Genomic DNA, 27,813 nt, shown 5'->3' with positions numbered 1-27,813 from the left:
TCCTGCAACAAAGTTGCAGGCTTGACAACTAGAGGGTGTGTCATAATGTTTGTACAACTTCCTAGTTGAAAGGTTCAAGGTCAAAAACTATGGATTCAGTGTACAATTCCATGTCCTATGGTAAAGACCTTGTCCGTTCTATCTATATCTTGAGAGCCCTTATGATTTCAAATTTTATACTTGACATGTATATTAACCAACACCAGAGGGTGTCTTATAATGTATAACTTACTAGGTCTAAGTTCAAGGTCAAAAACTTTGGTTTCAGTTGACAACCCTGTGTCATATGGTAAAGATCTTGTCCACTCTATATCATGAGAACCGTTATGATTTCACCAGAGGGTGTGTCATTATGTTTGACTGTTCAACTTCCTAGGTCAAAGTCAAAGTAAAAAACCTTTTGTTTTAGATGAAAAATCCACGTCCTATGGTACAGATCATGTCCTCTCTATATCCTGAGAACCATTATGATTTCAACGTGTATACTTTACATATATTAATCAACACTATAGGGTGAATGTACAACTTCCTAGGTCAAAAGTTTTTCTGTTAGTGCACCCAAATTTTTTACCACACATCATTTACAGCCGGGTCCACAGAGATGGCTCCCATCTCAATAATGTCTATTTGTCATTGTTATATTTTCATTTTTTTGTATGGCACCACTTAACATAGAAATCATGATGACCGTTTTCTCATTCTTATAACCAGTCCTTGCAAACTATCAACTATTTTCTTGTAATGAGAATTTGAATTTAAATTGCTGGTGTGAAAACCTCCCCCTTAACTGGGTCAGGGGTGGAGATAGTTCTTCATAACATTGTTTTAGGCAAGAAATATAACAGAACAATATATTTTGTGACACTTTTCTAATTCATTCAATTGCAATGTTCTAAAACATATCTATGACAAAGAATATAAATCAAACACAATATAGAACTTATAAAATACTTAATGGGTAGAGAATTCTATTTCAAATTCAGAATCATTTTACACAAAAGTGCATATAGTGCACACATAGCTAGAATTAGTATTGACTTGATTAGTTTTATATAATAATCAAAACACACAACTAGAGTTAAGGGAGCTTCCATTTGATTTTTATGAGGGACAGGATGAGATAGTTTGTCCTATATTTTTTATTAATTTTAAATTTCTGTCCTACCTTTTTATAATTTTTATTAGTTAATCCCAACTTTTTTAACAGAAATTGTCATCCTGTCTTTTTTTGGCAAAGTGTCTTATCATGCCTTTATTTTACACAAAACTCCTGTCCTGCTTTTTTTCAAATTTTATCCTAGCCCCCATAAAAATCAAATGGTAGCTCCCATAATATAATTTCAATGTCAAATTAAGAAAAGTAAATCACTAAGTGCTTGACAACAAAACCTGTGGATGTTAAAATTGGTTCTCATTGAATCATAGATGATACTATATTAGCCTCCTATTGGGAGGAATGAAGCTTACAGCTGCCAATAATTTCTATTCATTTGCATATTAATCAATGAAATGTAATATAGGTCAGTGTGACCTGATTTCCTCTCTTGTATGCATCTTTACACTGACCAACAAAATAACCTATAAAACCATCTATTTAGTTTGGTCATCCTTGCATTAAGTATAGGTTAGAGCAACCTATTTTTTAGAAGGTAGTATATGCTCATAGATGCATTTTTAAACCAAATCTCTTCTGAAAACTCTTGACATAACACTGAATCTTTGAAAATCTTATCAAAACCATTTTAATTTGAAGCATTGATCATTTGACCTGTATTCTGGATTATTGGCATTCTCTATAAGATGCATCTACATATAAAAACTATGTGTTTAACTATAAAAATTAACTATATCGCCATTCTCTCTAAGACACATCTACCTAAAATAACTATGTGTATATTAGTTTATGTGTTTAACAATAAAAACAAAATTTAACAGTGTATAAGTCATATAAATAAAATAAAGTAATAAATAGTTTACATTATAATATGCATACAGGTAAGGTGGATCTAATAAATCAAAAACAATTTAACAACACCGATACACACCATCACTAATTCTTCACATGTGCTTTTCTACTGATTAGATGGGTTGTTCAGGTAAAAATATTTTGATTGGATATACTGCAGACTGAATTTAAAATTTTAATAATTTTTTTGCTGAAATATTTTCTCTCTCCATGAAATGAATTCAAAAATAAAATTTAAAATCTATCATGGTGACCCATAATTTTCTTATCTATGATTTAACCAGATGCTCCGCAGGGCGTAGCTTTAAACGACCGCAGAGGTTGAACCTTGAACGGTTGGGGCAAGTATGGACACAACATTCAAGCTGGATTCCGCTCTAAATTTGGATTGTGATTAAATAGTTGACACAGCATAGGTTTCTGACACAGAATGAATGTATTCAAATGAACTTAAAATTTTTGTTTTCTCTTAGAGCAATTCACTATGCTGTTGAATATTAATCCTCTCAAAAAAATGTTTGAAGAAATTTTCTTTTTATTTATGAAATTTCAAATGAGAAAAATTGAACCCAATTTTTTAATCACATCCCCCTTTCCCTTATTCCAAAACTAATTTCAATTAAAATATTCTAATGGAGTTTGCAACAATTACTACTCATTTAAATACATCATAAAATATTAAGATGTAAAAAAACTGCTTGTTATCACTGAATGGTAAAGATTATTTAAATTTATCAGTTGGTAGTAAAAAGTGAATATACATTGTATATTGTATATAACAAAGATTTAAGTTGATTCTGGACAAAGAAAGATAACTCCAATTAAAAAAAAATCTTGCAGATATTTCTTGCTTACTATACTGGACAAAGAAAGATAATTCTTAATTAAAAAAAAATTTGCTATTTCACAATATTGTGAAATTAGATATTTCTTGCCATTGCACAATACTGTGCAATTGAAAAGACTTGCTATTGCACAATACTTAATATAATAATTTTAGATCCTGATTTGGACCAACTTGAAAACTGGGCCCATTATCAAAAATCTAAGTACATGTTTAGATTCAGCATATCAAAGAGGCCCAAGAATTTAATTTTTGTTAAAATCAAACTTAGTTTAATTTTGGACCCTTTGCACTTTAATTTAGACCAATTTTAAAACTGGACCAAAAATAAAGAATCTACATACACAGTTATATTTGGCATATCAAAGAACCCCAATTATTCAATTTTTGATGAAATCAAACAATGTTTAATTTTGGACCTCGATTTGGGCCAACTTGAAAACTGGGCCAATAATCAAAAATCTAAGTACATGTTTAGATTCAGCATATCAAAGAACCCCAAGGTTTCAATTTTTGTTAAAATCAAACTAAGTTTAATTTGGGACCCTTTGGACCTTAATGTAGACCAATTTGAAAACGGGACCAAAAATTAAGAATCTACATACACAGTTAGATTCGGCATATTAAAGAACCCCAATTATTCAATTTTGATGAAATCAAACAAAGTTTAATTTTGGACCCTTTGGGCCCCTTTTTCCTTAACTGTTGGGACCAAAACTCCCAAAATCAATACCAACCTTCCTTTTATAGTCATAAACATTGTGTTTAAATTTCATTGATTTCTATTTACTTTAACTAAAGTTATTGTGCGAAAACCAAGAATAATGCTTATTTGGGCCCTTTTTTGGCCCCTAATTCCTAAACTGTTGAAACCAAAACTCCCAAAATCAATCCCAACCTTTCTTTTGTGGTCATAAACCTTGTGTCAAAATTTCATAGATTTCTATTAACTTAAACTAAAGTTATAGTGCGAAAACCAAGAAAATGCTTATTTGGGCCCTTTTTGGCCCCTAATTCCTAAAATGTTGGGACCAAAACTCCCAAAATCAATATCAGCCTTCCTTTTATGGTCATAAACCTTGTGTCAAAATTTCATAGATTTCTATTAACTTAAACTAAAGTTATAGTGCGAAAACCAAGAAAATGCTTATTTGGGCCCTTTTTGGCCCCTAATTCCTAAAATGTTGGGACCAAAACTCCCAAAATCAATACCAGCCTTCCTTTTATGGTCATAAACCTTGTGTTAAACTTTCATAGATTTCTATTCACTTTTACTAAAGTTAGAGTGCGAAAACTAAAAGTATTCGGACGACGACGACGACGACAACGACGACGACGCCAACGTGATAGCAATATACGACGACAATTTTTTCAAAATTTGCGGTCGTATAAAAAGACCAAAGAGACTAAGAGAAGCATCTAAAGAAATTTTTTTTTGAACACCATGGGCATTAGATAAAAGGGTTCAAAGGCAAATTATATAAAACAAAGAATTCCAATATGTTAAAAAAGATGTGAGTGATTTTATTGCGGTCATCTGCTTATCACCACAATGGTGGCAGCAATTTAAATACAACTTTTGATTATTCTTATTCATATATAATACTGGTAAATCCCTGGAAATGTCCCTAGATAAGTCATCTTAATTGGGTGATTAATTTCAGCAGCACCATTTATATTTTTTTCTCCAATCTGTTAGTTTCAATTAAATTTATTTTCATGTTTTTCAATAAATTCTTAGATATAACTAAAATGTTCCATAAAGTGAACTACCCTGTATAATATTTTTCTAAATGGTAACTTAGTACATTTCAAAACAAAAATATTCATCTTTTCTAAAACATTTGTTCATAAAAGGTTGATTTTCTTGAATCTCACAGTTTTAAATCATATTCAATCTGAATTTTCTAAAATAAATTTACAAACAACTTCAATTTGGATAAAGGGACCAACATAGATTATTTAGGAAGAAATGCACTAAATTATCCTTCTTGTCATGTTTTAAATAAAATAAGTTTGTTGAAATTGTTAATGTCACTTTCAAGATATTCATCAGATCAGAGTGACTAACCTTCAGAAAAATAAGAAAACAAATTGCTACATATATTAGTTAATTGTGTTAGTCATGTGTTATCAAATGATAGGAGTGAATCTCAAACCTCTACGGCAGTGAGACACAGCTCATATTCACAGGAATAAGAGGAAACTGAATCAACTTTAGGGTCCAGCCCACCGATGAATACTATTGGAAACAAATGAGAACTAAAAGGAGACAGAAATTTTTATTCCACATGGTTACCAAGAAGATAGACCTGAACTGAAAATTATAAGATCATAAAAAGCCAAAGGATTTCCTAGACTAGTCCCAAATTCTAAAATCATGAAATAGTTCACATTGAAAATATACATAAATTTATCATTCCTAGTATTGTCTTCATTAATTAATGGAATTATTTTCAGGTGCAGGTTTACATTTATGAACAATCTTATTTCCCGGTGCAGGTTCACTGTCTATATCACTATCATTGCCGCTTGACGATGAAGAATCACTGTTGTCGAGTGATGAACTGGAACCTCCTAAATCATCAGGACCAGATGTTAAAGAAGACGATTCGGATGAGTGCACATCATGTACTTCCTGTGAGGACTGTGACCTAATTATTGTTCTACGTAACCGTGACAGTAATCCTTCACTTCGACTCCTGGGGAGACTGGAAATTTTATCTGGTTCTATAAAAATATTAAAAAAATTAAAACAATAAATTTGATAACAAACAAAAAATAAACACTTGAGTAAAGAAAAAGATTAACTACTATTATGAAAAAATAATACATGCAATACACACATATTTGAACTGCAGCTATTTTTAAAAGACATGTATTTAGCTCTTCTGAAACAATCTTATTTAGTATCTGAGATATCAGGAAGACAATAAAATAATCAGCGAGTTAAATATTTGAATGCTGATGCAAATTTTGCTAACATTCAGTTTAGAATAGTACTGAATATTTTGATACTACTGCAAGTATAGGAATGTTTTTTATAGAACAAATAAATAATTTATCTCTAAAAGGTTTCAAATTAATTTCCTAAAATTTCAAACTTTTTTTGGAGTCTTTCATTTCGTGGCTAACAATCTTTATACTTCAACTAGTTGTGTTTATTTCCTAAATAAAGCGACAAAGCTATATTTTGAGCAATGTCAATTTCATCATAGAACCTTTTTCCACAATCAGGGATCATTAAGGGATGAAAATAAGTTTGACATTTTTGTTACAATTTAAAAAGTTATCAATGTATTAATTAATTTAATTTAAGTTGTATTATAAAAACAATATTAGGTCAATATTATAAAAATATAAACTTTTTTGTACTCTGCGCTTAACTGGGGAAGGAGCCCTTCCCCAATCCCCAGCCTCAAGCAAAAAGTTTTTTATTTTTCTGACATTGACCTCCTGATGTTGTATATTTATGCATTAATGAAATTTTGTATTTACATGGATATTTGATTTTGTGGTTTAACAAAAGTCTGCATACAAGCCTACAGAAAATGTGTTCTTCCTTGAAAATTTTGATTCACCTGTACCAAAGAAAACCATAAATATCAGTGTTAAACAAATAATACAAATCAACAGTATATTTGCTCATGTTGGTGAATAAAATTTATTTATCACATATTTTGTACTGATATGTACGTTTTTGCATGGCCAATAATAGCCGGAAGTCAAGGTTGGTAATCAGCCCTAGAGGCCGATATCCATATCAGCCCTCAAAATCCATATCAAGCCCCCCGAGTTTAACTTCCGGTAACCTGTTAATCAAAGACTATTTGTAAACAAGTTGAACACAATGAAAAGAAATTTAGAAAGTTACTAATCTACTGTAGAAGAAAAAAGTAGAAATCAACAGTGAAAATCACAAAAGTTCCCATAAAATTTTGACGTCATAAAGAATTTAGAAAATATATGACGCCACACTGGAATGAGTAGCAATATAGGATTCTTCTTAAGCATTTTTAAACATTTGTAATGTAACACTTTAAAGTCGTTTACTATTTGCAATTCTTAGAATTAATATATTTATTGCTAATTATTTCTGACACTTTTCACAAAACGTTGTTTACCTACTGTGATACAAACTTTTTTAACTCACAGTGATACATTTTTTTTAAAAATATCTTTTTGATTTTTGATGAAATATCAAACATAATTTGATGGAAGCTATTTCTTTTCTCTGGCTTAAAAATATGTGATAAATAGATTATTACATGTCATTTTTCATATGGTCCATGGTATCAGCCCACGACCCATATCAAGCCCTCGGGCTAAAGCCCTCTGGCTTGATATGGGAGTCTAGGGCTGATACCAGGGCCATATGGAAAATGCCATGTAATAATCTATAAGTATTCAAATAAACAAGTTGAATAAATATATATATATATATTCCATTAAAAAAGAAATATTTAGAAATTCAAGATTTTCAACTTCTAAAATATACCAAGATTTTCAAAAACCACCCATTAATCCTTTGAATCATTATTTCAGGTATCAAAGTTTTTTTTCTACATTTTTACCATGCTTCAGCCCTGAGGTGATGAAGGTCAAGCTTTGAAAATTACAAATATCAATGAAAAAGGGTCTTGTCCCTTTTTTATAATACCATATTCCTTCTATTTAATTGAATACTGCAACTAGTTGTGTTTATTTCCTTAATATAGTAACAAAGCTATATTTTGTATAATGTCAATTTCATCATGGAACACTTTCTCCACAAGCAGGGGTCCATTAAGGGATGAAAATAAGTTTTGACATTTGTGTAATGATTCAAAATGTTATCAATGTATTAATTTAAGTCGCAATATAAAAACAATATTAGGTCAATGTCATAAAAATATAAACTTTTAACTTTAAGTACTCAGCACAAACCTGTGGAAGGGCTCTGTAGAATAAACTCATCATAGATACATGGATTCAAATTTTATACATTCACCAGATGCCCGTTTCGTCTACGAAAGACTCATCAGTGACGCTTGAATCAAAATTGTTTAAAAGGCCAAATAAAGTACGAAGTTGACAAGCCCTTCCCCAGTTTCTCAGCCTCATACAAAAAAGTTTATATTTTCCTGACATTAACCTAATATTGTATATATAACCAGAACTGCATAGCAAATATAAAGGATAATGCACTGATTCAATAGACCATTTTAATATTAGCAACTTTTGTCTGGGGATAATACAGTTTTCCTACATGTCATCTACTCTATGATAAGACATCCTGGTACTTGGTCAAATAATAGCAACCAAAAGAATTAGAATCAAATATTTAATTGGTACCATTTTGTGGGAAAGTCAACTGTTACCATTGGTTTTGTCATGTATAGAAAACTGAAGACCTGAAGCTGTACCAATTGAAAGTTTGATTTTATATCTTTAAGTTCCTCTTGCTTGCATATCCTAGTACCAGGATGGTGAACTACCAACAACGGTAATCTGTTGCAAAAATAATCTCCAGAGTCAAGTCTCAAAAGTAAAAAAAAAAAAGTCATAAAAATGGTCTATTGAGTACATATAACTACTGGATAATATAAAAACATGCAGCAGAAAGAGTGAAAAAAAGAAAAACTGATGACAGAATAAATAAATGAAATAATAGCATTATAACCTGGAAATTGCAGGTACCTATATATTTCAAATTGATCTATGTGAAGTAAAAGTTAAATAAATGAAAACAAAGCTTACATAAATTAAATTTCCTAAATGTGCACAGAGAATATCTTCAGCCTAAAATGAGAAAACATATTAAAGAAAATACAAATAAGAAAACAACATAAACACAACAAAAATTCAAGTGTTGTAGTGCTGAGAAGAATACTTATCATACAAAAGTTTTAAAAAAACAGAAAAGAGATTCTGAAAGATCTGAAAATTGCACATACATTGTAACTCATTACTGTCAGGTTGCTGACTACATGACATAATAGCAAAACAAACCCCACCAATAATCGGGGTGATCTCCAGTGCTCAAGAACGTTTATTAAATCTTGCTCCACATGTGGCACTCATTGTGTTGCTCATGTAAGTACGAACACAGTCTCTAATTGGGTAGGTCACATTCTAGTATAGTGACAAGCAAAAAAAAAAAAAAAATAACGAACATTGGATACAGGGTGCAGAATGACATTTATTTTTCTTAAAACTAAGATAAGGAATGTGCAACTGTAGTCTTTTTAAAAACATCCCTAACATACGTTTTAAGTTGGATTTCTGGAATGCTTCAGCGCCATCACATTTGATCCACTTTTCCTTATGCAAATTAAGGATGGAGTCAGCAATTATTCTAGCTGTTGTCTTCTGGTATCCTCCACTGGTTACCATCAAAATAGGTATACACCTCGATCTGACCTTACTGAACACTAGGTGATCTCTGTCTATTATTCCCTGAAAGATAGGACAATCTGGTTGGATTATAACTAATAGACATATTCAAAAGGTGACATTCAAAAAATGATTGACACCAAACTTTTTTTCAGACATGAGAAAGTAATCACTTAAATAATCTTGAATTTTATAAACTTATACCAGAAATTAAAAAAATTGAGAATCAAATGGGGAATGTGTCAAAGAGACAACAACCCGACCAAAATAAAAAACAACAGCAGAAGGTCACCAACAGGTCTTCAATGTAGCGAGAAATTCCCGCACCCGGAGGCGTCCTTCAGCTGGCCCCTAAACAAATATATACTAGTTCAGTGATAATGAACGCCATACTAATTTCCAAATTGTACACAAGAAGCTAATATAAAAATAATACAAGACTAACAAAGGCCAGAGGCTCCTGACTTGGGACAGGCGCAAAAATGCGGCGGGGTTAAACATGTTTGTGAGATCTCAACCCTCCCCCTATACCTCTAACCAATGTAGAAAAATAAACGCATAACAATACGCACATTAAAATTCAGTTCAAGAGAAGTCCGAGTCTGATGTCAGAAGATGTAACCAAAGAAAATAAACAAAAAGACATTAATACATAAATAACAACAGACTACTAGCAGTTAACTGACATGCCAGCTCCAGACTTCAATTAAACTGACTGAAAGATTATGATTTCATCATATGAACCTCAGGCACAATTCTTCTACAGTCTACAGACTAAAGACTACAGTCAAACCTGATTAAACCGGACCCTGAATAAACCGGTTTCCTGTCCATTCCGGTCCAAAATGAAAGTGCCATATTTTCCTTTTCAAAGTCTTTGTTAAAATACCCTTTGTAAACCGAACCCTGTGTACTCCGAATTCCGGTCTAATTATGAAGTCCCAATACTCTTAATTACATTAATTTTAACCTGTCAAAACCGGTTTGTCTAATTAATTTTAATAATCAATATGCAATCAAAACATAATTGTTTATACGATATGACTTTTCAGGATAATCAATTAGTCAGGTGTTAAACTGTGAACTTACAATCATACAGAAGTGAGCTGTATTATTTATTAAAACATCATAAACGTGTCAATTAAACGAAAAGACAGACAGACAGACAGACTCGGATTGAACTTGTGGTGTAACTTGGATAAACAAATTTAAATGGCAGAGTAAGAAATTTACATCGTGATTTCGAAATCCTGGGTTCCCTGTTGTGAACCTCTAAACAAATGACCTTGATAATGAAAATCACCCGGATGACAACAATCTATGGGTATTGTACACTGTACAACAACTTTTCAGTAGTGATGAAATTACGTTTGATAATATTCTGGCTTTTTAATCGGCCATTCCAACAATTCAAATTAATTATCATGGAAGTAAAAAGAAACTCTCCTTTCATAATCCAAACAAAGCGAGTAGTATGATGCAAATGCAAACAAGGAAAAAGAAAGTGAAAGTATTTCAATTTGTCAGAAATAATTAACAATCAGAGAACTTTTACATGCAAAAAATCAGACGTCACAAGTCATTAACTTCCAGTCAAAACGGAAACCTGAATAAACCAGCTCACTGTCCAAACCGGCCCTTTTTCATAGTCCCGTAGCCAGCCGATTTATACAGGTTTTACTGTACTTCAAAAATAATTTTTCAAAACACTGATTTATCAAACCTTAACCTCAAAAACTATTTTCTGTCTTATCATTGGAGCACAAGACAGAAGCATCAAATATATAATTGAGATATGCTGGTAATAATAAACATTAAAATTTCTAAACATTTATTAAAGAGGAAGATTTGTTACCCTTGGCTAGCTGATACAATTGATATTTCAAATACTAAAAATACTATACCTGAGCGGTTATAGATAAGTTACCAAGTGGATCACCTTCCAGTATGTCAGTACCAGCATTATAAACAACAACATCTGGGCTAAACTCATTCAAAGCTCCTTCTAAATGTCTGGAATTCAAAATAATTCTCAGTTTCTTCAGAAAAAAGGCATCAATATATTTAATACATATTATAACTTTGTTAACAGATACTTCTTTCGGTTTATTTAGAATTGATGGTTTTCTTAACATTTTGTTAATTTTCAAACAAACAAAATGACCTAACCCATTGTTCATGTTTCATAAACTAAAGGTTTTTCTAGAGAACATTTGTTTTAACTACATGTATCAGATTTGAATTGAAACCATCTGTTTCTTATCTCATTAAATACTTTATATGTTAAAAAAAAACTGAGGTTGGAGTCATTAATAATTTAAGATTACTTGTATAGACTAATTATATATAGAGTTAAAAAATACCTTTCAACAAGTTCTAAGTAGTCACTGTCTTCTGTATAATGTTGAAGTTCTACTTTTCTTTTGATGGCTCCTGAAAGAATTCAAACAATTAATTTAAAAATAAACGATTTGACCTTGTTTCCTTCTACTGGAAACATTGTATGACATTAAGTGCCAGTGGCGGATCCAGAGGGGGGGTTCCGGGAGTGCGCACCCCCCCTTTATTTTTGCCGATCAATGCATTTGTATCGGGACATCTGTTTTGCACCCCCCCTTTGCCCTGGGTTAGCACCCCCCTTTCGAAAATTCCTGCATCCACCCCTGAGTGCAACTTCTGGTTCATATTTTCCACCAAAATCAGTGCTATATACTTTATGACTTTAACAAACCCATAATAGAGGCAATGGTATATATTATTTGTCCTTAAAAAATATTTGTAAAACAAGCTTGTCACACATTTATTTTCATGCTAGAATAATTTTGGTTGTTATGCGTCTTCTGATTGGCTGACGTTATTTAGTCATGTGACTGTGACTTCATTAACGTTTTTAATGGTTTTCTATGGTTTAAAATGGAATTTAGAATAAAATTATAAGAAATGACTGTAATATTTTTTCAGTTTATATGAAATAACATAAAAAATGTGGTGCACACTGTTAAATAACCCTCTACGCACGTTATTCAATGTGCACCAAATTTTTTATGTTATTTCTTCATAGACAGAAAAAATATTACAGTCATTCCTTAAATAAATAACTTTTTTTCGTTATCTATGTTAAATACACAAAGCATACTTACTTTTTGCAAATCCATCCTGGGGATATATTCCTCTGTTGTAAACATCCATTATGTATACTTTCTCATCATCCATAAAGTCACGCTCATGGCCATTTCCCTAAAAACATTCAAGCATGAAAATACTTTATATGCTAAAACTATTTTTCTAAAATATCGAAAGGCCTGCATAATGATTCATATTTATTTGACAACATTTTTTCCAAGGTAATGGTGGTCTTTCTAATATTGTTTGACATCTCACTCCCTTATTAAAAATACAATTTTCAATTTACATTGTGACATAGATCAAATTTATTTATTCAGGGTATGTTTACTTGTTTTTTAACATGTCTTTGGATTGAGTTAAGCTAATTCAATTGATATTTTTTAGTGCATCTGTCTATGATGTGATGTTACACTTTTGTTTCAGGTACATGTAACTGTGAAGGTTGGCGCCTATCAAAACGTTTGCACCAGCTGCATTTGTTTGCACCTGTCCTATATCAGTATCCTGATGTTTAGTGATTGTTATTTGTTGGTGTGGTTTATAAATGTTTCTTGCTTTTTATATAGATTAGACTGTTGGTTTTCCTGTTTGAATGGTTTTACACTAGTAATTTTTGGGGGCTTTTAAAACTTGCTTTTCAGGGTGAGCAAAGGCTCTGTTTTGAAGGCCGTACTTTGACCTACCGTATAAAGGTTTACTATACAAATTGTTGTTGTCTCATAAGCAATCATACCACATCTTTTTATATCTTTTCAGTAATGTTGCTACCTATAAGGTTTCATCATGATACAATTTGAAATAAAAAGTTACTTCATATCAGGGTTTCCCCATGTTATGCATTTTCTTTTCTTCATTGGTTAGAGGTATAGGGGAAGGGTTGAGATCTCAGAAACATGTTTAACCCCGCCGCATTTTTGCGCCTGTCCCAAGTCAGGAGCCTCTGGCCTTTGTTAGTCTTGTATTATTTAAATTTTAGTTTCTTGTGTACAATTTGGAAATTAGTATGGCGTTCATCATCACTGGACTAGTATATATTTGTTAAGGGGCCAGCTGAAGGACGCCTTCGGGTGCGGGAATTTCTCGCTACATTGAAGACCTGTTGGTGACCTTCTGCTGTTGTTTTTTATTTGGTCAGGATGTTGTCTCTTTGACACATTCCCCATTTCCATTCTCAATTTTATGATAAATGAAATCAAATCATTCTATATATTTCTTTCCCCAAATGATAAATTTTTATCGCCAAAATTTTCATTTTTTTTCTCGCCAAATGTGAATAACAGCAACTACCAATGGAAATCCTGCTTCATGTGTCACATATTTGTTTTTCGTTCATTTTTTTACATAAATAAGGCCGTTAGTTTTCTTGTTTGAATTGTTTTACAAGGTCTTATCGGGGCCTTTATAGCTGACTATGCAGTATGTGCTTTGCTCATTGTTATGGGTTGTGACCTATAGTTATTAATGTCTGTGTCATTTGGTTTTTTGTGGATAGTTGTCTCATTGGTAATCATACCACATCTTCTCTTTTATATATTCAAATATATTTCATCACTTAGTAATTTTATTTCAACCTATATTGTTGGTCTGTGATTACATATTTGGAGTAAAGTGTTGGTGAAGGGTATTTGGAGAAAAAGCAGGTATTAATTCAAAAACAAATAGGAAAATCTTCAATATAAAGACAAGCTTCTATTCTGTACCTCTAACCAATCACAAAACCATCTTTTTTGCAACAACTTCTTCTCTAAAAATAATATGATACCTACCTGATGTGCATCTAAGTCAATAATCATAGCTTTAGCTACACCCTCAACACGCTCAAATAGGAACTTTAATGATAATGTGATGTCTGCATATGCACAAAACCCTCCACCTTTCTCAGCATGGCAATGATGAAATCCTCCACCTATATTGATGGCCCATCCTCTTTCCATTGCTAATTTGCCAGCCTGTAAACAATTATTTATAACATAGTCAGAAATTAGTAGTGCTTTTGCTAATTAATATTCATAATATGTTAATGAGAATTGTACCATGTGATTTTAGTTAAACTAGACTGGCTTGATATCGTTAAAATCTTCAAAACACGTATATTATAAGTTGCCTGTCACAGAGTCCTTGTTTATATCACTCTGATATTTCCGTGAAGTTGTCAGGCGGTCAAAATCAAAACAATGAATGCGAAATTCATTGAATTTGAAGTGTTCTTGTCAGTTTTTTCTTCTTAAAATATTGGCATTTTAACTGTACGTGGGAACCTAGAATTCAACGACTACACATACAAGGTTTGGACTTGCTTATTCTTTGGACATCCAAGTTTCAAGTTTCACCCCGTCAATTTGTTTTTCTAATGAACTTGTTAGCCAATTTTCAACAAGAAGTTTGCAAAATTTGACATTTTAGCCTGTATTTTATACTGCAATGGTAAAAGCCACTCGCTTCGATTTTCAAAATAGCTCAGGAACCTTGATTTTTGCAACGCCAGTCATTATGTTACGTTTAAATGGTGTATAGTGTTGTGTATATGTATTTTCTGCCCCGGCAACATGTCTATCACTTAAATTAAAGTTAAAATAGACATTTTTTCAAAAATCCCTATCATTCCAATATAATTTCCGTGACCCCTATCCGATTTCATTAGTATAATATTCAAATGAGCAAAGTGGCGTTGATTTCTGGATATGATGATTTCATATTTTTGTTCTGTTAAGTTGTATTGATCTTAAATTTCAAATGTAAATAATTTTATGATGCAAGTTGAAATTGAATAGAAATGGAAATATAGAACTGCATCCAAAAATTAAATTATCAATTAGGGAATTTTTTGTAGTTGTAAAAAAAAAATACTTGATTGTATGTTTCATAAAAAAAATCATTCATACTGTCTTCAAACTGAGATTCAGTAAGCATCTATAGTTATTTCGGAAATGTTTCATGTAAACTAACTTAAATTGTCTTTATCAGCATATTGCTGTCAGAGGCTTTAGTTCTTTCATAAATGTATTTGGATTATTCAACACCAGTGTCCCCATTTTTTTTTAATAATTAATGTAAATTTAGTAAGATAAAGATGGTTTCTTTTCAAAATAAGCTAATACATACCAATATAGTGCCTCCTGTGTGATATCTGAAAGGTCGTAAGACTTTTCGTTGTACGATGAAATTAGGTAACAAAGCCACAGGTGGCACCTCTGTTATCTGGGCCACATTTAAACTCCACTGAAATTAACAAAAAAATGTCTCACTTTTTCATCAGAAGTTTTTAATTATATCAATAGTCCAAGTTGTACACACATTTGATTCTATTCTAAAAAATTTTGCTTACAATGGCAAAGAAGGTTGATTTAATGAATTTTATAAATTAACAAATAAAACTTAAACCATGGAATTTTCATCACAATGCATGGCAAAATTATCGTAATAATGCTGATATGATTCACATGCCACAAACCTACACATATAAGTTAAGTACACACCTATTATTGTGGTTGTGGATTAAAACAAATGCATTTTATCCAAAATGGTTATGAAAGAAACTAGCAAATACATTTGAAAAAAAGATCCTCCCCTTCTTCATAAAGGTATATTAATAATTTTTTTATATATTCATACATAAATTTAACTCAAGAACATTTGTTATACATGCATTTCTCTGTCTCTTTCTAGTACACAGCTACTTTTGCATAGCCTTAGGTACTATTTCTGTACTAAAAATCTGTAGTACTGGAAATCTACTTTTAATATTCATTTACTATTGTGTTACTTCAAAATTATTGTAATATTTAGGTTCCTATATTTTACAGTACTTTATTTGTACTTGAAATTTAGGTACTACAGATTTTTGGTTACTAATACTACCGTTACATTTTCAGCATTTTTAAAGATTTTTCTATTTCAAATATCTTAAAGTTATGATTTTCAAACATAGAATATTGTATTATTTCTGTACAAAAATATTTAGTTCAAATCAAGTACTGTTAAATACAAGTACCTAAATATTACAATAATTTTAAAGTAAAGAAAAAGTACTAAATATTAAAAGTAAATTTCCAGTACTGCATATCTTAGTACAGAAATAGTACCTATGCAAAAGTAGCTGTGTAATTCCTCAAACTACCAGTGCTTGTATCTAATTTATCAATACAGGGCATGATTTTTCTTTTACTTTTTAACAATTATATTAAACAGATCTTCAATGTGATAAAACAAAAAGCTAAAAGCCAATAAAATTATGTACAGCACAACTAAACATCATTGAAATGTCTTCCAGGTGCAATACACCAACTGTACAAAAAATACTATTTATCATGTGGTTAAACTGTTTTAATATGCATGTATATCTATCTGACACAGCAAAGGGAGGATATGTAGACAGGGACACTTTAATTTTATGGAAGAGTAGATACATGTAGTAGAATATTTTTCCAAACATCTTATCATAAACTAAATATCATAACCTCCCATTTTCCTGTAAAATTTCTCAAAATCGAAGATAAATGACGGTAGAAATGCCCTTTACACTCAGGCGTCAAACATCCATTTTTAGGCTACTGTAAGCATTAAATTAGTTAAAATCTTACCATGACTTATCAAAACTTCATTATTGTGATTTGTCAGAGGGCTCAAATAATTATTGTAACTGTTATTTTTGGAAAAAAATAGATATGATCTGTCAAAATCAGTCGATTTTTTTATCGTCTAATTTTTTATTTACCTTTAACGTCACTGAGCAAGAATTCTATGGTTATTCGTCATGAATGTACCCCCTTTGCAAACCTAATAAATTAACATGCGACAAAAAAACACTGATTCTGTGTTTTAATTTTTTTAAATGTAGGAAGAGTATGTATGCTCATATGGGAAAGGAAATGTAAAATGACAGTCAATGTATGTTAACATTAAATAGAAAATATGCAAATGGATATGGTGACTATGGTAGGAAGTTAAAGTAAAAGTGTACAATAATCAGTTACTAACAACATGCATTTAACATCCTGTGAAAGTCTTATTATAGCTTGTTCATTTATCTTGTTGAAAAGAAAAATATTGATGCTTTACATTTTGTAAATGTTGGTACATTGATTATGTAAGTAAAAACATTCAATCTTGCTACATGTTTATAGGAAACCCTTTAATTCCAATCAAGACTGTGAATTCTGAAGTCTGCAAAGGTGCAAGGACAAGAGACATATAAGCATGCAACAAGGACTGTGTACAATATAATACCTCATCAATCCCCTCCACGAAATCTGATAGCTACATAACGAAGCAGAAAAAACTACTTGAACACAACAATTTAGTATGTTAAAAAGTTAAATAGAGCCTGTCTCAATGATTCATGGAATTGGGTTAGTAATATATTGAAATATATAAAACTGGTACATAAGATGAAAAAACATTATCATGAGAAGTCATTTTCTTTGTTTCAAAGTTTAAAAACATTCAATTATTTCAGTCGTATAATTAGAGTATATAACTTTTGGTTAAAAATCGTGAAAAAAAGACAATTAAAATTTGATTACATAAAACAATAAAAACTATAGCTAGTGCATATAAAAGGATGTTAAAATTGTTTAAATATCAAAGCATGCTCTTAAAAATCTGAGACAGCATCTATCATCACACGTTAAACAATATATCTATAAATGTTAGTAAAAGTGAATTACAAAAGTTGTTAGATAAAACCATACCAAAGAGGGTACTGATGAGTAACTAGGACATTATGATATATTGTCTAAGTATAGGTACAACATTAATCTAAGTTAATCATGTTACATCATTAAAAACATTTTTCATATTATGAAAAATAAATATATAATAAATAAAAGAATTGTGTTTTTTTCTTAAGCAAATGATACATAAAATAATCAAAATATAACATATATATGCATAACATCAGACTCAGACTTCTCTTGAACTGAATTTTAATGTGCGTATTGTTATGCGTTTACTTTTCTACATTGGCTAGAGGTATAGGGGGAGGGTTGAGATCTCACAAACATGTTTAACCCCGCTGCATTTTTGCGCCTGTCCCAAGTCAGGAGCCTCTGGCCTTTGTTAGTCTTGTATTATTTTTATTTTGATTTCTTGTGTACAATTTGGAAATTAGTATGGCGTTCATTATCACTGAACTAGTATATATTTGTTTAGGGGCCAGCTGAAGGACGCTTCCGGGTGTGGTATTTTCTTGCTACATTGAAGACCTGTTGGTGACCTTCTTCTGTTGTTTTTTCTTTAGTCGGGTTGTTGTCTCTTTGACACATTCCCCATTTCCATTCTCAATTTTATAATATGGTTTCTTAACAGTCTCATTACTATGCATGGTAATTTAGTATGTTTGTTATATTTTTACAAATTCAGTTTCACTGGAAAAGTCTTATCATATGACTCCAACATGAATATTGTTTTGACAAAAACACTGTCATTTGAATAATTTAACACAAATGAGGAAGAAATTAAACAGAATAACTTGTGTGTTATGTTATTTAATAATATAACTAATTGGTCAGATATGAAAAAATTTCAGAATGTGCTCGGAATGAATCAAATTAAGGTGAAAAAGATCCATGTTATAACCACCATCCTTTATATGTTAGAAAGACATCCAAATAAAAAATTGGGCATGATTTTCTAAGATCAACATGATCAACCAATGAATTAATAAAGTCATAATATTATTTGTTGTCATATGGTCTTTAAGGTCAAGCATTGTATTTATGAAGTTAAAAATATTATGACACTAGTCTTTTAAAAAAAACGCAACTTTAATCAATTTAAGGATGACATTCTAACCAAACTAAAACATGCTGAATGGCAAATGACAATTCAGGAAATAAATGAAGTTTAAAAAACAATGATTTTGGTTAAAAATGATATTATCAGATGATTTTGGTTAAAAATGATATTATCAGATGATTTTTTTACATTTTAATGTGGTATCGTTGTTCTCCTCTCATATTTAATGTGTTTCCCTCAGTTTTAGTTTGTAACCTGTATTTGTTTTTTTTCTATCGATTTATGAGTTTCAGCTACTGTTACCTATATTTGTTTATGAAGAGATAATGATTATACTTATTGTTAACAATTTAAAATGAAGGCTGAGAAATGAAAAGAGAACTAGGATTACATCTTACTTTCAGATCTTTCAGGTATTGTGCAGTATGGACAACCAATAAATCTGTTTGCGTAGCTTCTTTTGGCTTTACTATGGTCTTCTCTTGAATCAACTTAGCCTCTGAAAATATTTACAATGTATCAATAAGTAAAAGACAACTGGATAAGAAACATTAATCAAAGTGCTTGTTATCACTGAAAGGATAAAGATTGCTTTCATATTGTAATTTCATGAATTCAAAAGAAAACATTAAATTGTAATTAGCTCAGAAAATTATAAATTTGAATTGGAGTTATCTTCCTTTGTCAGTCAGGGGTACTACTTGTATAAGTTATTTTTAATTACTTGAAGAAGTAATATTAATATACTTATATAAGTTAATTTGTAGGCTACTTATACAAGTGAATTTTATTTACCTGTATCGGTAAAAAAAATATTGGCTGAGTTCTGTCCCTTAGACATTCAGATTTTTTTACTTGTAGATGTAAAAAAGTCATCCTATCTTCTTTTATTGAATTCTTATGATTTCTTTGCTCTAATAGAATTTTGAATTATCTGCCCTTTGCAGATGACTTTACTAATCATTTAAGTGTGATTTCATGGACCATGAAAATCTAATTTGTCTGTTCTCTTCAGAACACTGCTCATTTACAAGCCCCCAAGGAGCAATTTCTTAAGGCCTTGCGCAAATACTAAAGATCTTTGCGCAATTAGTTTCTTTGTTGAATTAATGAGATGAAACATTGAATTCTAAAAAAAAAAAAAATGAGCAAACCTGGGAAAAATCATTAAAGGCATGAATTTACATCTCAAAACTTGAGGACTTTTGTGGGATTGCAAGAAAAACAGAACGTAACCAAAAGTTAGCGTGCAATAAATTCTAATATTGCACTAGTGCAATAAATCTTTAAAATTTATGACGTCATCAATGACGAAATCTTAGTTTAAACCCATTTTTTACTTTCAAATATTATATTGCTATACAATAAAAGGGTTATTGCATGAATATTGGGGAATATTGTCCCTCGTAGAACATTTATTGCACTCGCAAGCTCGTGCAATATAAAATTCTACTCGGGACAATATTCCCCAATATTCATGCAATAACCCTATATTATCGGTAATTCGTATATTTTCCCTTTGATCTTACTGGCTTATATTTTCCAGTATCAACGTACTGGCTGTATCACTGAAAATATTAGGCAATACATGGTGTGACATCATAATTACTGGTAAACAGAATAATAGGTAGTTTCGTTTTTGATACTGACTATATCATGTGGAATATCCTAACTCGCCCTAATGAACTTGTCTAGATATTCCACATGTTGAGTCAATATAAACTAGAGGCTCTAAAGAGCCTGTGTCGCTCACCTTGGTCTATGTGCATATTAAACAAAGGACACAAATGGATTCATGACAAAATTGTATTTTGGTGATGGTGATGTGTTTGAAGTTCTTACTTTACTGAACGATTTTGCTTCTTACAATTATATCTATCATGAACTTTGCCCATTAGTAACAGAGAACTATATTTGGTAAAAATTTACATAAATTTACCAAATTAATGAAAATTGTTAAATATTGACTATAAAGGGCAATAACTCCTTAAGGGGTCAATTGACCATTTAGGTCATGTTGACTTATTTGTAGATCTTACTTTGCTGAACATTATTGCTGTTTACAGTTTATCGCTATCTATAATAGTATTCAAGATAACCAAAAACGGCAAAATTTCTTTAAAAATTACCAATTGGAGGGCAGCAACCCAACAACCAGTTGTCCAATTCATCTGAAAAATTCAGGGCAGATAGATATTGACTTGATTAACAATTTAACTTCTTGTCAGATTTGCTCTAGATGCTTTGGTTTCATAGTTATAAGCAAAAAACTGCATTTTACCCCTATGTTCTATTTTTAGCCGTGGCGGCCATCTTGGTTGAATGGCCAGGTCATCGGACACATTTTTCAAACTAGATACCCCAAAGATTGTGGCCTTGTAGTTTCAGTGGAGATTTTGTAAAAGATTACTTAGATTTATGAAAAATGGTTAAAGATTGACTATAAAGGGCAATAACTCCTAAAGGGGTCAACTGACCATTTTGATCATGTTGACTTATTTGTAGATCTTACTTTGCTGAACATTATTGCTGTTTACAATTTATCTCTATCTATAATAATATTCAAGATAATAACCAAAAACAGCAAAATTTCCTCAAAATTACCAATTCAGGGGCAGACCCAACAACCGATTGACCGATTCATCTGAAAATTTCAGGGCAGATAGTTCTTGACCTGATAAACATTTTTATCCCATGTCAGATTTCCTCAAAATGCTTTGGTTTTTGAGTTATAAGCCAAAAACTGCATTTTACCCCTATGTTCTATTTTTAGCGGTGGCGGCCATCTTGGTTGGTTGACCAGGTCACGCCACACATTTTTTAAACTAGATACCCCAAAGATGATTGTGGCCAAGTTTGGATTAATTTGGCCAAGTAGTTTCAGAGGAGAAGATTTTGGTAAAAGATAACTTTAATTTACGAAAAATGGTTAAAAATTGACTATAAATGGCAATAACTCCTAAACGGGTCAACTGACCATTTTGGTCATGTTGACTTATTTGTAGATCTTACTTTGCTGAACATTATTGCTGTTTACAGTTTATCTCTATCTATAATAATATTCAAGATAATAACCAAAAACAGCAAAATTTCCTCAAAATTACCAATTCAGGGGCAGCAACCCAACAACCGATTGACCGATTCATCTGAAAATTTTAGGGCAGATAGATCTTGACCTGATAAACATTTTTATCCCTTGTCAGATTTCCTCAAAATGCTTTGGTTTTTGAGTTATAAGCCAAAAACTGCATTTTACCCCTTTGTTCTATTTTTAGCCGTGGCGGCCATCTTGGTTGAATGGCCAGGTCATCGGACACATTTTTCAAACTAGATACCCCAAAGATTGTGGCCTTTTGAATTTGAATTAATTTGGCCAAGTAGTTTCAGAGGAGAAGATTTTTGTAAAAGATAACTTTAATTAACGAAAAATGGTTAAAAATTGACTATAAAGGGCAATAACTCCTAAACGGGTCAACTGACCATTTTGATCATGTTGACTTATTTGTAGATCTTACTTTGCTGAACATTATTGCTGTTTACAGTTTATCTCTAACTATAATAATATTCAAGATAATAACCAAAAACAGCAAAATTTCTTCAAAATTACCAATTCAGGGGCAGCAACCCAACAACCGATTGACGGATTCATCTGAAAATTTTAAGGCAGATAGATATTGACCTGATAAACATTTTTACCCCATGTCAGATTTGCTCTAAATGCTTTGGTTTTTGAGTTATAAGCCAAAAACTGCATTTTACCCCTATGTTCTATTTTTAGCCGTGGCGGCCATCTTGGTTGGTTGACCGGGTCACGCCACACATTTTTTAAACTAGATACCCCAATGATGATTGTGGCCAAGTTTGGTTTGATTTGGCCCAGTAGTTTCAGAGGAGAAGATTTTTGTAAAAGTTAACGACGACGGAGACGGACGACGACGGATGACGGACGCCAAGTGATGAGAAAAGCTCACTTGGCCCTTCGGGCCAGGTGAGCTAAAAACAAAACTACCTATTATTCTATATATATCATATCATTAATAAGTTGCTTGATATTGACTGAATAGGACATAAAGAAATTTTCTTCACTGCACTATTTTTTTGAAACCATCAAATGTAGTGATAAACAATGGAAGATTCCAAAAAAATTTAAGTCAGTACCATAGGGTTTTGATTAATTTAAACTTATTTATTTATAGTGGATTGGGAAACCAGTTTTGCAACTTATATTAATCTCTTTCCACTTTGCAGATACGAGTGCTGTGTTGAAGCGGCATTAGCCTGCTCTTTTTTCCAAATCTACAAGGGTGTCTTTAATGTGCAAGAGATATGGCTCTCTCTTAATACGAGTCAGCCATTTATCATCCTTTGACGGACTATCATCGTTTCCTCAAGACCATACTTGCAAATGGTGTCAAGGGAGAGTCGAAAATTCAGTCCCTGAAATTTCATCCTAGACGGGAATAGAACCAGGAAACTTTGTGTTAGTAGTCCGATGCCCTATCCACTACACCATGGCTCTCATGGGTTTTGATTGCATTTTATGCATTCGTTACACAAGAAGTCACTCAGATCAAACATAAATCATGTTAATATAGAAGATTCAAAATTGATAATAATCATGATCATAAAATAAAAAGTGAAAAAAATAGGTCTACCAGTACCTTTTAGGAATTCATAAACCTTTCCCCATTTCCCAGCATCAAATGGATGAAGTTTTTCTAAACCAAGAAATCCAATGTTGTATTCAGGTGTATATATTATAGGCCATTGTGTGTCTGCAATCTTAATGTACAGCTCTGTTGACTGAGGTGTAGAACTGAAAAATATAAATTCATTCATTTATTCTATCATATGTACATGTCATATACATCTCTTAAAATGAATGTATAGCATTAGCTTTGTTTTTTTCATTTCATGACTGTAATTTTTATGTTTAGTGTAACTGTCTTATAATAACTGTGTGTAATCTTTAATAGGGTTATTTATATCTTTATTTTCAATGTATATTTTTTTAGCATGTTCAGTATTTTAAGCAAAAAGGTTAATACATAAAGAAGGTGCTGTCCATAACTATAATATTGACTTAAAAACGTTCTTGGTGGTTTCTGCATGGGTTCTTTTCTTGTTCAACTTGATCATGTTGATGTGTATTTAAGGTATCAGATATCTGTAATGCATGTTTTGAGCAGTTGAGTATCTTGCATGATTATTGGTTGAATGGAGTGGTTTTTTTCCAATGGTACACTTAATACAGCTGCCATTTGACATTGTGTTAGTGATGAAAGCTTAACAGACTCATAGTTTTCTCTTTGATTGCTTCTAATTTTCTTATCATTACATGACAGCTTGGGTAATGGAAAAAAATTAAAAGATCATTTCTACATGTACATACTAAGAATTTTTATTACTGGATACCAATTGACCAACTAAATGATGAATTGACTAGATTTCAATTAGACTTTTTCTTGATAGGAGTAGAATGTATTTGGACAAGGAAACCAATATTGGCAATAATCAGCTGATCTTGTTATCAAATGAAAAGATAAAAACAATAGGTACATATAAGTTTACATGTAAGTTAGAAAAGGTTTTAAGGAGTACTTCATGGGTAAGTGCATCCTTAAAGTTGTCTGTAGAAGTTTTGTTTGAAATTTCAGGTGCTAGTTTATTCCAGTCTTTGATTGTCTGGCTGAAGAATGAGAATTTAAAACTGTCTTTATTGCATTGGAGCTGTCAGAATGTTCATTGATGAGTAGATCTTGTTTTGGACTGGCTTTTTATCAGAATATCTTGAGATGGTATTGCAATTTCGTTATTTATTACTTTGTGGAACATTTGTTATCTGGTTTTAAGCCTTCAATCTTGTAGGATTTGCCATTTCAGATTTTGAAGCATATCAGATACACTGCTGGTGTTGTGAAATCTGTTGCATGTATATCGTGCAGCTCTTCTTTGCACTTGTTCCAGTCTGTATATATTTTCTGATGTGTATGGGTCCCAAACGGTACAACAGTATTCGAGTTTTGGTCTAACTATAGATTGATATGCTCTTTCCTTCACTAATTTTGAACTAATTTTTAGATTGCGTCTGACGAAAGATAAAGATTTATTTGCTTTTGCTGCTGATTGTTGTATATGTTTGTTCCATATGAGATCTGAAGAGATTGTAATGCCTAGATATTTAGCTGATTGTACTTGTTCTAGGATATGACCATGCATGTTGTAATAAAAGTGTATTTGTTTTTTCTTTGTTGAGACTTTTAAGATGTTACATTTGTCAGGGTGGAATGACATGAGCCAGTCTTGTTCCCATTTTATAGCTGCTTCTATGTCTTCTTGAAGCTTAATACAATCGTTTTGGCAGGTAATAGGCTGGTAGATAATGCTGTCATCTGCAAAGAGTCTTATTTGGCTGTGTTTAAGGTAGTCAGGTAAATCATTGATGTAGATAAGAAAGAGTATTGGTCCTAGTACAGTGCCCTGAGGAACGCCTGATGTTACTGGATTTTTTCAGATGTCGTGTTTTCGAGAAGGACTGTTTGAGTTCTATTAGATAAAAATGATTGAATCCAGTTTATTGCCTGATCAGAGATGCTGTAGTGTTTTAATTTGAAAAGTAAGCGTTTGTGTGGCACTTTGTCGAATGCTTTGGCAAAATCCATGATAACTAAGTCAGTTTGTATATTTTTATCGTTGTTTTGAGCTAGTTGGTGTATGAAGATATTACTTGAGATTCGCAGGATCTTTTAGCTCTAAATCCATGTTGTACATGTAGTTCATATAGTATGTCATTTGCTTCAAGATGTTTCATGATATTGCTAGCTAGTATATGTTCAAGTAATTTACATGAGATACAGGTAAGTAAGATTGGTCTATAATTACCAGGATGATGTTTGTCTCCTTTTTTAAATACTGGTGTAACGTTTGCATGGTTCCAGTCTGATGATACTTTGCCTGTCTCAAGAGATTTGTCAAAAATGATTGTAATTATGTCTGAAGTTATTTCGATGTTTTCCTTCAGTATTTTGACAGGGATAGTATCTGGTCCTGTAGCTTTATTGGTGTTAATGTTTTTTATGAGTTTGTATACACCTTCCCGACTGATGTTAATAAGTTCCATTTTAGGGTGTGTACTAGCTTCTTTCGTTGGTATTTCTGTGTTAGTTTCTGATGTGAAAGCAGATTGAAATTGTTGGTTTAGTATGTTGGCTTTTTCATAGGGGTTTGTATGGAGTGTGCCTTCGCTTCTTAAGGATGCAATGCCAGTGTTTTCTTTTCTTTGGCTTTTTATATAAGAGTACAGCTTTATAGGTTGTTTGTTGAAGCAATGCTGATCTGGTTCTTTTATATTGATGTCAAAGATCATATTTTCGATGTATGCCCAGTATGCTATTCTCATCTCTTTTTGGAGTTCGCTCTTTATCTCTTTGTATTTATTTTTGTATTTTGAGTCATGACTTTTCTTTTTATAGAGTTTGTTTTTCTTTCTTATGAGTCTTTTTAGGTCTCTATTTACCCATGCCGCCATGGTAATTTTGATTTTTTTCCAATTACTTTAGTTGGTATATTTTTGTTGATGGTCTCTGTTGTTTTGGTTTTAAAGGTGGTCCATAGATAATCGATAGTCAAATTTGTCTTGTTTGCTTTTAAATAATCATATATATGTCCCTTTACCAGTGATATTGTTTGCCTTTAAATTAGGGGAGAATAAAGCCTTTTCCCCTGGAGAAGAATCCCAATTTGAAAAAAAAATGGCTTAAAATTATTCCCAAACAGACAATTTTTTTCACAAACAGTGCTGTCTCAGTAGAAATTGTGCATGAATTCAAACTGAAAAACACTCATTTGAACATTTTTCATGCCTAAAATGACTATATTTGCAGATTTGAGGGTCTATTTATGTATCATCACTGACAAAATGAGGTCTTATTTTAAAGCAGGGTTTGACTCTTGAAAATTGCTCTGTAAATTGATGTTTCAGTCAAATTCATGGTTAATTTCAAATTTCCCAATTTGATGAAAATGACGCATATTTTCCCAATAAAAAAGGGTAGAGGTAGTTTTGTAAAAAGCCAACAATATCACTGTTTACCTATCAAATCATAAACAAACACTAGGTTTATGCATTAGCAAATACCATGAATACCCCTCTGTCTTGCTTTCTATATACTAAAGTAAGAGACTGGGCCATTTTAACAATCGCTTGTAACAAGTGCCTATATGACAACATGTTTTTAGTCGCTGCCACTGTCAAGGCACTTGTAAAAACTAAAATAATCAATACAGAATACTATAATTTCAAGCATTTATGGGGACTATTATACTTTCTGTAGTTAGTTGAATTGCCCCCGTCTGTTTCCATGAAAATATCAAAGAAGATTTATTACTCGACTTCGTACAATGAATTATTTAAAACACATACATGACAATTGTAAGTGATTTACAGGGTGAGGGCGGACCAACTTATTCAGTTATTGACATATTATTATTAATTTAGGCTGAGAACAGAATCGAAACACTTTGTATAATTTTTTCTTGTAGCGAGCATGTATTTGTCTTCTTTTTCTTTAATTGTATAAGAGTCTAGTCTAACATTTCTTTCTGGATATTGTTATCTTCGTTTGTTGTCATTCTGCATGTTTACGGAAGTAAAAAATTAATAAATGCAGATAAGGATAAGAAAGATTTAAAAATTTTAATTGAAATAAGCTGATTTAGAACATAAAAAATAACACGTATTTTAATTGACAAAAATACCCAAATTAAG

The 27,813-nt window shown here is 31.6% G+C and overlaps 1 protein-coding gene across 3 annotated transcripts; it reads right to left on the bottom strand.

Annotated features, from left to right (window-relative positions):
* Nucleotides 1–959: 959 nt before the first annotated feature.
* On the bottom strand, nt 960–27,710 carry LOC134723320 (histone deacetylase 11-like). 3 transcript variants are annotated; one of them, XM_063586955.1, is made up of 12 exons: nt 27,640–27,710; nt 23,708–23,862; nt 19,445–19,545; nt 17,538–17,567; nt 15,414–15,530; nt 14,078–14,260; nt 12,326–12,422; nt 11,549–11,618; nt 11,090–11,198; nt 9,059–9,248; nt 8,550–8,591; nt 5,260–5,540 (listed from the first exon to the last, which is right to left on the bottom strand). In XM_063586955.1, the coding sequence occupies exons 1-11, from the start codon at nt 27,675–27,677 to the stop codon at nt 8,587–8,589; spliced, it is 1,095 nt and encodes a 364-aa protein (XP_063443025.1). In that variant the 5' UTR covers nt 27,678–27,710; the 3' UTR covers nt 5,260–5,540; nt 8,550–8,586. The 3 variants fall into 3 exon arrangements, with proteins under 3 accessions (XP_063443013.1, XP_063443020.1, XP_063443025.1); XM_063586943.1 differs by lacking the exon at nt 8,550–8,591 and having other exon boundaries at nt 960–5,540; XM_063586950.1 differs by lacking the exons at nt 8,550–8,591; nt 17,538–17,567 and having other exon boundaries at nt 960–5,540.
* Between the last annotated feature and the right edge of the window lie 103 nt (nt 27,711–27,813).

The sequence above is a fragment of the Mytilus trossulus genome, chromosome 1, assembly GCF_036588685.1.
Source record: "Mytilus trossulus isolate FHL-02 chromosome 1, PNRI_Mtr1.1.1.hap1, whole genome shotgun sequence".
Lineage (NCBI taxonomy): Eukaryota > Metazoa > Mollusca > Bivalvia > Mytilida > Mytilidae > Mytilus > Mytilus trossulus.
This window is presented reverse-complemented; position numbering and strand designations above follow the sequence as displayed.

Coding starts and splice junctions, on each gene's coding strand:
- LOC134723320 (XM_063586943.1), bottom strand. CDS start 27,677: ATGACAACAAACGAAGATAACAATATCCAGAAAGAAAT. Junction 19,546..23,707: donor GGTTTATGAATTCCTAAAAG/GTACTGGTAGAC, acceptor AAATATTTTCAG/AGGCTAAGTTGATTCAAGAG. Junction 12,423..14,077: donor TTGACTTAGATGCACATCAG/GTAGGTATCATA, acceptor GAATGTTTTTAG/GGAAATGGCCATGAGCGTGA.